Here is a 14,382-nt window from a genome sequence, read left to right on the forward strand (position 1 = left end):
CACTGCCCAAATGAAAAATAGACATGACAACACAGCAAGGTACTAACATCTTAAAAAAATTTTAAGGCACATTCCAACAAAATAAACTTTTATTGAATGCAGAATTAGGCATTCTATTTTGTTTAAGGGAACAGTGCTTCCCCCTCCCAAAGAGATTCCCTTTGACAGTTTCCAAAACCTGTCTTTCAGTTACAGAAATATTTTTCATGTCAAAAAACACCAGACTTCAGTCTAAATTTTTTTTGAATTATGAAGTATAACCAAGTCCTTTCAAACGATAACAGTTTTCAGTAGGCACTAGAATAAGAAACCTGCAAATTGTTTACAATTGCTGGGTACAATGTTATGCTAATTCAAATTTCATACTTACCCATCTAGAATGTTGTTCTAAAAGAATCATATCAAAAGTGGCATTTAAGAACAAAGAAATGCAGCTTAAAGAGCAGTTTATCACCATTAAAAAAAAAAACAAACCAAACCCTTAATGGTAACCTGCATATTTATTACCATTTCCACAGTATGTCAGCTAGCAGAGGCTTAGTCCGATAACTTAAAACTTTAGATAGGAATGTCTTTTGGTTCTGAATGGATATCACAAGTCATCATGCCCAGTGGGTGAAGGCTCAGTTGTTTCACTCTCTACTTTCTCTCCTGTGAAATTAAGTATCATAATTAGAATACAAATGTATTATTAAATATACCATATAATTTTTGACATTAGGAATTTTTTAAAGGAGAAACCCAAATCAACATATTTATCAAGACCAGACAAGCAATAAAGCCATACAGAAGAGCTACTTTCACCATTCTCCTAGTATAAGCTTATATTTTTTTTTTTACTAGACACAAACAGAACATTTCAAGTAAATTGGTATGATATTGTTAGTGGAAGATAAAAGCAGCACAGCTGTTTCATAGAATCATAGAATTATCTAGTCTAAGCTTTTGTTTTCAGCTATTCACAGTGAACTTTCTCCTTTCCACATGACCTGTCAGAAGAAATTCTGAGATTTGAAAACAAAAAGCAAGCATTACTAAAAATTATTTTCTATACTGCAAACTGCTCAGCTCAGATGTTGAAACAACCTTTAAAAAAGCAGAGCAATTTTATTATATTGGTAAAACCATTAACCTAAGAAAAAAGCTAAGCCAATTTGTCAACTTTTCACTTTACTTTTACTGTCATAAAATGTCAGGCCACATTAAAAAAAACATAGTAACTGATATCCTGAGTATCTACACCGGTGAAGTACATAACTGATTTTAAAGGACAAATAATATTGAGTGCTGAAAGTATAAGGTCTGGACTGAACGGCCTTTAGTAGCAGTACTACATATATCTTCACAGTTTTTTAGTACTAGATGAAAAAGCAGCAGAAGGGGGGGAACAAAAAACCCCAAACAAACTAAAAGGAAAACAACGGTATGAAATTGATCGTCTCTCATCTATTCTCCTACATCCTGTATTGCAAAATAATCCTGTCTTTCACTTTGGAATTGAAAAAAGCCTAGATAGAGTAATAAAACACTAATAAACATAATTCTGTCCACTACGTGTCATATATCCCACAGCAAATTAAGACTCAAATGTCTTGACTGAAGGTATAGTTTAAGTCAAGATAAACAGTTCTCCACTACTGAAAGATGGGTGTTTTCTCCATATTCACCTTCACACCAGCTCTGGCACTTGCGTGATCACAAAATAAACAAGTTCAGCTTACTCATCCAGCAAAAGGAATTCTGCTTAGCTTTCTGAGATTTCAGCGAGTTGAACCAGCTTGCATGCAATCAGATAAATCCTTAAGTCATTACAATTAACAATACAGGAAAAAGTGGGGAGGAGGAAGACCTCCTTTTTATGATAGCAGTAATTCGCTAGTTCACCTCACGTAATGAAGCTAGAAACTTGAGTGGCTTACAAACATAACCTTGAGTTAAGCAAGAAAATATCAACACAAGAACAGGACGTTTAAAAAAACCCCACTGTCTTTAATCAAGAAAACATGCATGCCAGAATGTGGCCTACACCACAAACTACTTGACACACATCACAGCTGTAGGAAAATGAGAAATTATACAGAAGAGTTTACAAGCAACTAGACCCTTAGACAGAAATACACCTCCAAATTGTCAATATAACATATTTTAAAAGAGCCACTTGCCTGTTTTTACAGTTTGAACACATGTTCCATCCTTATCTTCAAACCCTTCTGAACATACACACTTGTAACTACCTAAAGTATTAACACAGTCTTGATTCTCTCTCACGCAGACCTTTTCAGGAAGGTTACATTCATTTATATCTAGAGACAGGATAAGGAAAGAAAGAGTGCACTGCTATTATTTTGTTATAGAACTTCCTTGTGCTCAGTCCTATAAATAAAATACTATTCAAATATAAAAAAAACTGAGGAGCAGAATGCTGCTGCAACAGTTTTAACTTCTGTTAAAATAATCTGTTATGATTCTTCATGACTTTGTGTTTCAAATTTATTCAGATAGTACTTTTTTTTTTTTATGTTCTGCAGGCCCCTATGTCAGGACATGAATTAAGCAACGGCACTCATCTTAACTACTGATGATTTCCCACAGTCATTTTCTACTGATGCCATCAAAGTGCGACTAAAGCGAAGGGAGTCTGTAAATACTACATCATCATAGTTAACAGCTACTTCAGATCCTGTGTACCTTCTGCTCTTCCCCACAAAGAAACTCTAATTTCACTCGTTTTACTATCACTTCACATTGTAATTCACTATGAAATAGTATCATTTGAACTTGGACATTAATGGATTAACAGAAACACCACAGCATCCACATTGCATCCCTGTCTTTCTGTTACAAAATTAATACAGATGCACGCTTCTAATGAAGTCGTAGATAATTGACAAGAGCCTGATGTATTTATTTCCTGAACCCGGTATAAAATACTCTGTTCCTTTTGCAGGAGTGTTTCACCTTTCAGCCATATCATGCATATTAACTCAATAATACAAAGGAAGTTATAAAGAAAGTCTTTGCTGCTAATACCAGAATGACTGGGTTCATTTTGACAGGCCTGAAAACTGAAGCAGACAGACGCAAACGTACTTAACAGCTCCTCAGCGTGGCTAACCAAGAGTGAGCTAACTCATGTTCTACAATGTACTACTAAATCCACCAACCTGTACATTTCTCATCTTCCTTCATGTATCCAGATGCGCAGGTCTTACACTCGTCAGAACCTTCCCCTGTGCAACCTACACAGCTGGCATCACATGCTAAGGATAAAATATTTTAAGCATAAAAGATCATATATTTGAAGTTTAAAGTACTGCCCTTAAAGTCAGTCAGCTTACCCACACAAGAAACCATAGAATGGTTTGGGAGTTGGAAGGGACCTTACAGATTATCCAGTTCCAGCCCCCCTGCCATGGGCAGAGAACCTTCCATTCGACCAGGTTGCTCAGAGCCCCATCCAGCCTGGCCTTGAACACTTCCAGGGAGGGGGCATCCACAGCTTCTCTGGGCAAACTCTTTCAGTGCTTCATCACCCTCATAGTAAAAAATATCTTCCCTTACAGTTAATCTAAATCTACCTTCTTTCAGTTTAAAACAATTGCCTCATCCTATCACTACACTCCCTGACAAAGAGTCCCTCTCCATCTTTCCTATAGGCCCCCTTTAAGCACTGGACAGATGCTATAAGGTCTCCTTGAAGCATTCTCTTCTCCAGGCTGAACAAGCCCAACTCTCTCAGCCTGTCCTCCTAGGAGAGGTTCTCCAGACTGCGGATCATTTTTGTGGCCCTCATCTGGACCCGCTCCAACAGGTCCATGTCCTTCCTGTGCTGTGGGCTCCAGACCTAGACGCAGGACTCCAGGTGGGGTCTTACCAGAGCAGAGTAGAAATAACCAGAATTCTCTTGATTTCCTCATACAATACTTCTAAAGCCTCATCCTCCCCATGACCAGGTCAGGACCAGACCACACTATTAAATGCCTGGAATCACACCCTCTGTATAGCAATATCTCTAGCATTAGATTAGGATTCTAGACAATGAAAGTACAACAGCAGATTGAAAAAGAAACCTTTGCATGAGAAAGATCCATCTGTGTTCAAACAATACTGGTGATCTTTGCAAGGAGAATCAGCACATTCATCTAAATCTGAAAGACAGAGTGACAAGTTACCTAAAATAGCCGTCATGATTAAATAGCCAGACTAATACATAAATGCTATGCTTTGAGATCTTCTAAGAACTGGCCCACGGAAGCTATAAGCTTAAACTGACTGCACTGAAAGTAATTGTTACAACAAGTTTAGGATCAGATATGCAACATGCTAGACATAAAAGTAATTTGGTAACTTATATATTGTTTTGTTCAGCTTAAACTTGTATTAACAAATCAAAACTGATTCTGAGAATATGTTTTGTGATGACAATAACAGATATATCAGAAATTCAGGAGAGCATATTAAACAAAACTTCCAGAATTCCTGCAATCCTTGTCATTTTTGAGTCAGTGTTTTGCATGCATTTATGCCTTTTATGCAAATAGAACAACAAATTAGCAGAGAGACTAGTCTTCTGGATTACTGTTCATTTCTCTACTCCTATATTACCAAGCTATGGAAATATTAAAAAAAAATTACACAAATGCACACACATATACCATTTAGTTTTCTGCGTAAAGCAAACTGGAGAAAGCCAAGTTATTATTAGGACCAGTCAAGCTGAAAACCAATTCTACCTGGGAAGTTCAAACACGCTAGTCTCGTGAATTCAAGGAAAGGGCACAGCAGTACTCACAACTAAAAAATTTGGACAGAGGAAGGCTATTTCAGTCCCCCTTGCTGTCTATCTCATCTTGTTATTGCAGACATCACTCCCACTGATTACTCCATTAACTTATACTTGATCAGTTGCAATGATTATTTGGAAAAACACAGCTGTACAGAAGACAATAACAGAGCATCTTAAAAACCCTCTCGGAGCATTCAACAGTTGCCTAAGCAGGTATCGCAGTAGCTGTAATGCAAAAACTAGTTCTCATTAGCACTTTTGGAAGAGTAGCAGTGCTCACATAACTTCTAAGACACTGTTTCCAGACATTACATTAAGGGTCTTCAACTGGTCGAATTCAACCAGTTAAACAGAATGTGTTACTCTCCTCCTAGTGTATTGCGAGCATTTTTATTATTTGGGTTTTTCCTTTAGTGTTCCATGTGTATCTCCTCATAAACCAAGAGAAAGGCTAAGCTAGAAATAGGGAAGAGATTAACGGAAGCACTGAGCTTGATGCCTCCTTGTATTTCTCTCCAATAACAGGAAAAGTTAGTATGGCTGGCTTTTAGTGAAATGTTTCGACTCTATTAGGGCTGAGCATTTACAAACATACAGTAATCTGAAGACAACTGTGCAATTACTACAAAATAAGTAGATAAGCTGACAGGAATCTTCCAGTAGTTGACAAAATAGTTTAAATCAACGGCAGGGCACTGTTAGCATTCAAATGAGCACAAAAAACATGTCTTAAAAGGAACATCCCACTTGCTGCTATCTGTATTCCACTAAACTAAAAAGATACAGAGCAAACAGTTTGATAAAGACTACTATAATCACCAGGCGATCAGTGGGTAGGAAACACCACTTTCCTGCAATGTGAAACAAGTTAGAGAGATTGCAAACTATAGAAATCTAAACTGACAGTACACTTGCATAAAACACTATAAAACTCAATATGATGTCATCTAACCTCACTAGCCAGCAGTAAAACCTCTTTGAAGTCTACCAAGCATTACTCACCCACACAAGCTGCTTCTTCATTTTTAATCCAGCCTTCTTTACAGTCTTGGCAATCCTTGTTACTTGAACCAGTACAAGTTTTACAGGCAGTGTGGCATGCTGAGATCAAAGAAAACTACAATCTGAGCTTTGTTGAGAAATTCCAAGTCAAGTTTGGGCATAGAAATTCTCAAAGAAAACCTTATTTAGGATTCCCTGGAAGCTATGATATTTTAGCAGCTTGACCCTCCCATTCACAAGATAAAATCTTGACCTTATGAAGACATCATTTACAAAAATGCAGCTCTATCCTACGAAAAAAAAAAAAAACACAAAAAAAACAAACAACCCTGCAAAAAAAACAGGAAGCCAAATGTGGCAGTTGCAGTTATCTGCACCACTTAAAACAGTGCCATGAAATTCTAGTGATCAGAAGTGGGAGATCCAATTTCCAACATATTTGGGAAGAGCAGATCAAGGAGGTAAACTTTGCTCAGCCATTCAGGGTTGGGACAACAGTTTAAGGATTCATTAGGTGGGAGTGTTAAGTCTAGTGTTTAGACTACTGCATTTGCAACTAGCTAGGAGACAAATGCGTACAGTAATATTAGTCTGAAGAACTCCACAAGGAAACATACTAGAAATCCAGTTGTATCTGCATAATATATATAATACACATGCAACATGCAATATCTCACATATGCATATGATATACTGTAATATAAACCAGATCATACACAAGAATTACTACACAGCCAGGTTAAAAAAAAAAAAAAACAACACAGTGTCGAAAACCCTATGGTCAGGATTTAGCTGCTGCAGCATCCGATACAAGATACAAAACCAGATGAAAATCTGACCAACTGAAGAAGTTTATTCCTACGACCTGGCTTCAAAATTAAGCTTAGACATACTTAACTGGGATCTATGTAGTCTACAGTACAGATCAGCTGTTTCCATGCCCATTTACTCCAGTTAATTTTCTCTCAGACATGAGGAAAACCTGGCTTTCAAAGTAGTCCACTAGCAGCAATTTCAGCTCAAGATTTTTGTACAGTACTCAAGGCGGTGGGGGAAGTGGGAAGGGGCCTCCCACCTTCCTCATGACAGATGAATACTGCTTCTTAAAGTAGAAGAAAAAGTTTAAAAAAAAAAAATATCAAGGGCAGTCTAGAAGGATGACTTCTCAAGTCCTTAGGATTCCAAACTGACTGATTATTCATGGGTAAAGCTGAGTGACCACACTACAACTATTTTTCTGTTTTTACATTTGTCAGTTTAAATTGTTTCTAGTTTTGTTTACAAATACTGAAAAAGGAAGACTAAAGATCTAAGCACATGTCAAAGACTGTGTTACCTGTACAAACAGAATGTGTCTCATTTCTCAAGGTACTGAAGTAACCGTTAGAACAGTCCAAACAAAAATCTCCTGTGTATTCCTTATTACAGCTACATGAGCCATCTCCACCTCGGGTACCATCACCATCACAGTGGCCATTTCCATGGCAAGGTCTTTCTGATCCACCATGACAAGCTAAACAGAACCAAAAATACTTTTAAATCAGATGTTAAAGGAAGTAACTTCCTATTCTCAGCCACAAGCACCTGAAGTCTCTCTCTGCTCATAGACGTTAAAAGGTAAAAAAAAAAAAAAAAGTCACACTAGACCAGGACATAATTTCCAAAAATCTTTTTTCCCCTTGAGAGCAACAAAACGGCTTGCAACCAGGAATGCTCAGTAACATACTCAAGCATACGAGTAACTCAAAACAATCTCCAGGAAAGTTCAGTTATAAATTTGAGTAAAGATCATGGCTTACAATTTTATCTATTTTCCTAGCTTTCTGGCTAAAGTTAGTATCTTTATCTATTCTGGATTTCTAAGAAGGCTCATACTACAATTGGAAAAAACCTACTAGCAATCATTTAGATCACTATGGGGAATTGGCACTTCATTATTAACAATATAAGAGGCCAAAGCTGATCTCTTAAAAGGTGCAAAGTTTCAGAGATTTATAAGTTATACAAACTTCAGGGGCCAAAATACCTGCTTCATTATGTTTGCATCAAAGAGCTTACTTTGATCCAACTGTTTCCCACCTACTTTTATCCAGTTTCTCTCATTGCCTTTTTAACTAATCCTCAGTTGTGAGTTTCCTCATTTAATCCCCAACAGTGTTTTGGCCATCTGACTCTTGAAATTGGTCACGGACTGTTGTCTACATTGCTTCTGAAAGACCAACAGACTTGATGCCATAGAGAGCCTTTAAACATGGGTCAGGTGTGGATGTGAGCATCAGATCAGATGGATTCTGATCACTTAATTATCCTTGATAGCTCTACACATTACTGCATGCCCACAAGACTTTCCTCCAGGCAGGATGCTCACAAGGCAGCTACCTAACCATCAGGCAGGTACATACTGCACAGCAGTTGGTGTCTCACACAAAGTATCATACTTCATGTATTTGTCCATGTTATGAAAGACTGAAACAAACAGGTACACAGAACATATCTGCTACTCTATTTTTCAAAAGAAAATTTACCAAGGCAATCTGGTCCATAAGTTCCAGCAGGGCAGCAAACTTCTATTGTTTCTATGCAAAACCACTTAAACAGATCAGGATACTTCTTCTTTCTGTATATGAAAGACATTAATTAATCAATAAAAAGAACGAAGATTCTTTAAAAGCCAGCTCGCACAACTGAACCCGCACAATGCAGTAATCTATTGCACGTGACAGATTAGTAACCTGTTTTTTTCTGTTCTGAAGATGATTTTATTTCAGGAATCAATTTCTAGAAGTCCTCCAACCTTAGATGAATTTTCGTATTAAACTACAACACTGTTAACAGACTCTACTGAAATTTTGTAATTATAAAAAATATGAAATAAAAGCAACCAATAAAATCAATTCATCCTGATACACTGCACACCCCCCCACCCCTTTTTTTTAACAATTTATTTTTAGGGAAGTTTTATATATAGTTTAGATTGTCTTCTTTATATCTTCCTCTTAAAGATAACGACAGCGTCTTTATCTCAACTATGCAGAAGATAACCCAGGACAGACACTAACCTTAGCTCAAATTATGGCCAACCTGGCTTCAAGCTAGGGTGTCTGCTAAAATTTCTCCTCTTTTTTAGCATAAATCAAGTACTGTTTTAGAAAACTTTTTCTTAATATTAAGAAGTTAGTTATGTGCTACTTTAGCACTAGTATACACCCCTAATTAACAAGGAAATCGCTAGATATTTTGCAAGCAAGCACAAAGGACTACTACAATTCTGAATGACAATTCACAGATCTCAGTATCATGCTGATGCTAAAGTCTCAAATATTTTAGTAAAGGAAAGGCTTAGCTATTCTATAGCCCAACAAAAGTCTTCAGCAACTCCTGAGGCATTTACGGTTTCTCTTTCTAAACCATTATGTCTGACTGTATTGACTCTGAGGCTCAGGCCCTGAAAAGTAAATTTATCAAGTACCACGTGTAATGTAACAACTTCTTAAAAAAACAATTGAAATTGAAAAAGTTTGACACTGTCTAGCACAACATCCTTGTCTCTAAATTGGAGACATGGATTTGATGGATAAGCCACTCGGTGGATAAGAAATTGGCTGGATGGTCCCACGCAGAGTGCGGTCAACGGCTTGATGTCCAAGTGGAGACCAGTGGCGTTCTTCAGGGGTCAGTACTGGGAATGGCGCTGTTTAACATCCTTGTCAGCAAGATGGACAGCGGGACTGAGTGCACCCTCAGCAAGTTTGCCAACAACATCAACTTGTGTGGTGTGGTCGACACACTCAAGGGAAGGGATGCCATCCAGAGGGACCTTGACAGGACTGAGAGGTGGGCCTGTGCAAACGTCATGAAGTTCAAGGTCCTCCACATGGGTTGCGGCAATCCCAAGCACAAATGCAGACTGGGTGGAGAATGGATTGAGAGCAACCCTGAGGAGAAGAACCTGGGGACGCTGGTTGATGAGAAACTCAGCATGACCCAGCAGTGTGTACTCGCAGCCCAGAAGGCCAATCGCATCCTGGGCTGCATCAAAAGCAGCGTGGCCAGCAGGTTGAGGGAGGTGATTCTGCCCCTCTGCTCTGGTGAGACCCCACCTGGAGTCCTGCGTGCAGCTTTGTAGCCCTCAACACAGGAAAGACACGGACCTGCTGGAGCGGGTCCAGATGAGGGCCAGAAAAATGACCTAAGGGATGTAGCATCTCTCTTATGAGAAAATACTGAGACAGTTGGGGTTGCTCAGCCTGGAGAAGAGACCTTATTGCAGCCTTTCAGTAACTGAAAGGGGGCTCACAAGAAAGCTGGAGAGTGACTTTTTACAAAGGCATCTAGCAAGAGGACAAGGAGTAATCACTTCAAGCTGAAAAGGGTAGATTTAGATTAGCTATAAAGAAGAAATTCTTTACTCTGAGGGTGGTGAGGCACCGGAAGAGGTTGGCCAGAGAAGCTGTGGCTGCCCCCTCCCTGGAAGTGTTCGATGCCAGGTTGGATGGGGATTTGAGCAGCCTGGTGTGGTGGAAGGTGTCCCTGCCCATGGCAGGGGGGTTGGAACTAGATGACCTTAACAGGTCCCTTCCAACTCAAACCATTCTATGATTCCATAACTCATGGACAAAGAAACTGTCTTTGGAAACTACCACAGAAATTGAATGACATTTGGATACCACAGGGTAAAGGACAGAAGGCAAAGTTAATCAATTGCACTCAAAAGGTCTATTAAATACAGAATTTAAAAAAAAACAAAACCCCAATGCATTTTATGAATGGTTTTATTTAATTTAGGAAGTCTAGTTTGCCAAATTCCCTAGTTTAAGACCCATTTCTTTCAGTTCTGCAAATTTAAGACAAATTTAAGACTCTGGGTCTCGGGAGCAGCTAAGGACTTTGGGCTTTTCTAGTTTGGAGAAAAGGAGGCTAAGGGGTTACCTCATTGCGCTCTACAGCTTTCTGAGGAGGGGCAGTGAAGAGGGAGGTGCTGATCTATTCCCTCTGGTACCCAGTGCTGGGACGCATGGGAATGGTTCAAAGCTGCGCCAGGGCAGGTTTAGAGTGGACATTAGGAAGCACTGCCTTACCACGAGGGTGGTCAAACACTGGAACAGGCTTCCTAGAGAGGTGGTCGATGCCCCAAGCCTGTCAGTGTCTAAGAGGCATTTGGACAATGCCCTTAATAACGTACTTTAACTTTTGGTCATCTCTAATTGGTCAGGCAGCTGGACTAGATGATCACTGTACGTACCTTCCAACTGAAGTAGTCTATTCTATGCTATGCTACTCCCTTCAGTTGCCATGCTAATGTGTACACAATCCTGCATAGCTACATAAAGGATAAAGCAATAAAGCAATCATTAAGAGCAAAGTGGGTTATCAAAAATGCTTATCCAGTCATGAAATGTTATAATAGCAGTTCACCCTACTGAATTCTAAATGACTGGGAGCGCTGACAGTCTAAAGTAGTAAAAAAATACTGAGAAGAAATATGATTTGTAATTAAAAAAAAGATCTTAAGAGATTTAAATGTTACAATGCCATTTTTGCGCTAAATGTATTTTATAACGGCATATGAAAAGCTTAGTTATAACAGAAATCACACGCAAGCTTAGAATGCAGATAGAAAAGTCAGCAGCTATGCTACTATCCTCAAGAGATCCAACTTCTAGATTTATTAGTATCATTTTTTTTGTTTGTCAAGAGAACAAAATAATGTTTCAGGAAAAAAAGCAAACAGACAAAAACCCACAAGAGCCAGAGTCACTTGCAGTTTTATGACAAAGGAAAACAAAAAAGGTAATAAACCTCGAAGTTTTCCAATGTTAAGTTTGCCTCAGCACCCCACTGGTAACTGAGACACAGTACAGGAGAAGCCAGACTGGATGTTTTGGTGCAACTCTTCCAGAACTGAAATTAAAAAAAAAAAAGAACAAGGTACAGCGACACATGCTATTACGAGTCAGTCTGAACCCAGCTGTACCCAATGGCAACTCTTGAAGGATAATGAAGAATTACCCACACTGCTGTCGTTCAGGAACAAGATTTAACATTAGTAGTTCATCCCCTTAGATAACTTATCCACACACAGATCTCGACAAAAAAAATTGATACTTACAGTTTGAACCACCATTTCTCTATTTGCTCTTCATGCTCTTCTACCATGTTGTTACATTCAAAGTTACTACTGTCACACAGATTCTCTATGATCTCTACAAGCCGAATTTCGCTACAAGCAGACAAGGAAAATTACAAGTTTAATTTAAACATTTGACACCACTCAAGCCATCACAGAGAAGCTAGACCTTAGCCAAGAATATGTCATCAGATTATGGAGTGTTCTGAATTGGTTCCAAAACAAAACAAATACCAGAACAAAGAACTAATGAACATTACTTCAACCAAAAAAATTAGAAGGATGACCACAGGAACCACTTTGGCTTGCTTGCATTTATTCTTTCTGCAGACTGTAGGTTTGATAGATTTTTATCTTCCCAGCTAATTTTGAGTGCAGTATTTTTCTCTTAAGTTCAACAATAAATTCCATATATTATTAATATTTGATACAAGCCCTCAAAGCAACTGAGGTTCAGAAATCCCACACTTACATCTCAAAACTCCAACTACGATTAAAAAGCTAAACTGAAATTTGGAAGAAAGATAGATACCAGATCACTTTGCTCAGTAATCAAACATACATAGAAAGAGTACAGTAATCTACACCTCTTCTGTTCGGCACTGAAATAGTGATGAGGTTAGGGAGGAGATAGTGCTTTAATTCTAAAACAAGTATTGCTGTATTTCACACCTTTTATGACTATCAGTTAACTATTGACCATTATTTAAGATTGTTGCTTTAGGTCTTTGATGGGTAAGTAGAAAAAAAACTATGACCAATGATGGTATAAACTTTGTTGCATTTTTTACTTTTCAATGTAATGTTACATTTTAATCAATAAGAATTTAAGGCTTGGGCACGTGAAGCTTTAGCTAAAACATTCAGTATTTAAGTTCCAGACAAATACTGGTACAGTGAAATTATGCACAGTGGACATGAAACATAGTCGAACAAAAAGTACTGAGACAGCTTACCTGGACTCATACTTTGACAACGTCTTCTCTTCCCAAGCAGTGTTTCCACCACCAAAGTTCTTTTTAGCTGTATCTGCTAATCCCTACAAATGAAAAGTACCAAACGAATGTAAATTACATAGAGCTTGCTTCTAACAAAAAATATGGGCCACAGTAAATGCTCATAGGAAAACTGTGAAAGCACCACGCAGAAGCTCTGAAGCTGCTGATCAAATTGCCAAGCGAAAGAAAGAGCTAGTGACAACATGAAAAGTGAGAAAGCGTAAGTTATAGCATAACATGACTCAAGTTTCACTACGCTTACGCAAAGCCTTGTTACAGTCTTCATTTACATCAAAAAACATACATGTATGAAACTTTCTACTGTTCTCGTTTAAGTTCTCAGGAACTTTGTTAATCTGTTGAACAGGACCTCTGCTTCATTCAGTGTTGACAGCACTTCGCCCATTCTTCACCGTGCGGTAACTTTAACACGCAACAGGACGGCTCACCGCGACCAGCACAACCTCCCCGAGTCCCAGCCAGCGCCCACCCAGCCACACCTTGCAGAAAACCCTCGCAGGTGAAGCGATCCACCAAGCGCCCGCCAGCGAACGGAGCGCACCGAGAGGCTGCCGCGGGCCGAAGCCGACAGGACGGCCCGGGAGGGGACGGAGCCCGGCCCGCCGCAGCCAGCACGGCCGCTCTCTTCGCAACAACGCGCCGCAGCGCCTTCGGCGACGAAGCCGGGGGAGCTGCGGAACCCACCGACCCGAGGGCCGCAACTGCCACCGCACCAGGCACGAATGGCTGCCGCGCATCGGCTCGACCAGGCGCGGGCGGCAGCGGAGCGCCCGGCGGAAGCGCCCCCGGAGCTTGGCTGCGGGGAGCCAGGCAGCCCGGGGCACGGCGGAGGGGGGATGCCGCCGCCTGCCCAGCGGGCCCCGCACCCCTCCGCTCCCACCGACCGGCCTGGGGGCTGCCCCGCAGGGCAGCGGGCGCGAAGCGGCCTACGTCGCTGCCCCCCACGCCTCGGGCTTCCCGGCGGGACCCCGCCACCGCCGGCTCCCCCGCCGCCGAGCCCCGCTCCACAGGCCCCGGTGCCCACCTGGTTGAACCTGTCCACGACGCCCCGGCAGGTGGAGCACGCCAGGCGCCGCCGCTCGCCAGCGCCCAGGGCGGGGGGCGGCAGCAGCAGCGGCGGCAGCAGCAGGGCAGCGCAGAGCGCCACGGCCAGCGGCGCCCGGCCCGGGCGAGACGCGGGGCCGCACCCCATGGCGAGGGCGCGGGGAGCCCTGGGGAGACGGAGAGCGGTCGCCCCAGCCACGGCACCGAGCCCGCCTCAGCGACGGCGGCGCGCTCGCCTTGCCCCGCCCCGGCCCCCGTAGCAACCGGCCCGCGAGCTCCATTCAGATTTCCGCGTCAGCCCCACGCACGCTCCGGCCGCAAGCGCTCGTTGGTGGAGACAAGGGAAGGGGAGGGACGTGGCCCAATCAGCGCCCGCCACGCTCCGGACCAATTGGAGCCCCCCC

At 41.2% G+C, this 14,382-nt stretch overlaps 1 protein-coding gene across 2 annotated transcripts; it reads right to left on the minus strand.

Moving 5' to 3' along the window:
- Positions 1–481: 481 nt before the first annotated feature.
- CRELD2 (CRELD disulfide isomerase 2) lies at positions 482–14,216 on the minus strand. Of its 2 annotated transcripts, XM_075428729.1 has the most exons (10): positions 13,959–14,214; positions 12,872–12,954; positions 11,898–12,008; positions 8,314–8,405; positions 7,125–7,301; positions 5,789–5,887; positions 4,071–4,148; positions 3,165–3,260; positions 2,163–2,303; positions 482–651 (listed from the first exon to the last, which is right to left on the minus strand). In XM_075428729.1, exons 1-10 carry the CDS (start codon positions 14,124–14,126, stop codon positions 593–595), a joined length of 1,104 nt encoding a protein of 367 aa, XP_075284844.1. In that variant the 5' UTR covers positions 14,127–14,214; the 3' UTR covers positions 482–592. The 2 variants fall into 2 exon arrangements, with proteins under 2 accessions (XP_075284844.1, XP_075284845.1); XM_075428730.1 differs by lacking the exon at positions 5,789–5,887 and having other exon boundaries at positions 13,959–14,216.
- Positions 14,217–14,382: the final 166 nt, after the last annotated feature.

The sequence above is a fragment of the Opisthocomus hoazin genome, chromosome 8 (assembly GCF_030867145.1).
Source record: "Opisthocomus hoazin isolate bOpiHoa1 chromosome 8, bOpiHoa1.hap1, whole genome shotgun sequence".
In the NCBI taxonomy this organism is placed as follows: domain Eukaryota; kingdom Metazoa; phylum Chordata; class Aves; order Opisthocomiformes; family Opisthocomidae; genus Opisthocomus; species Opisthocomus hoazin.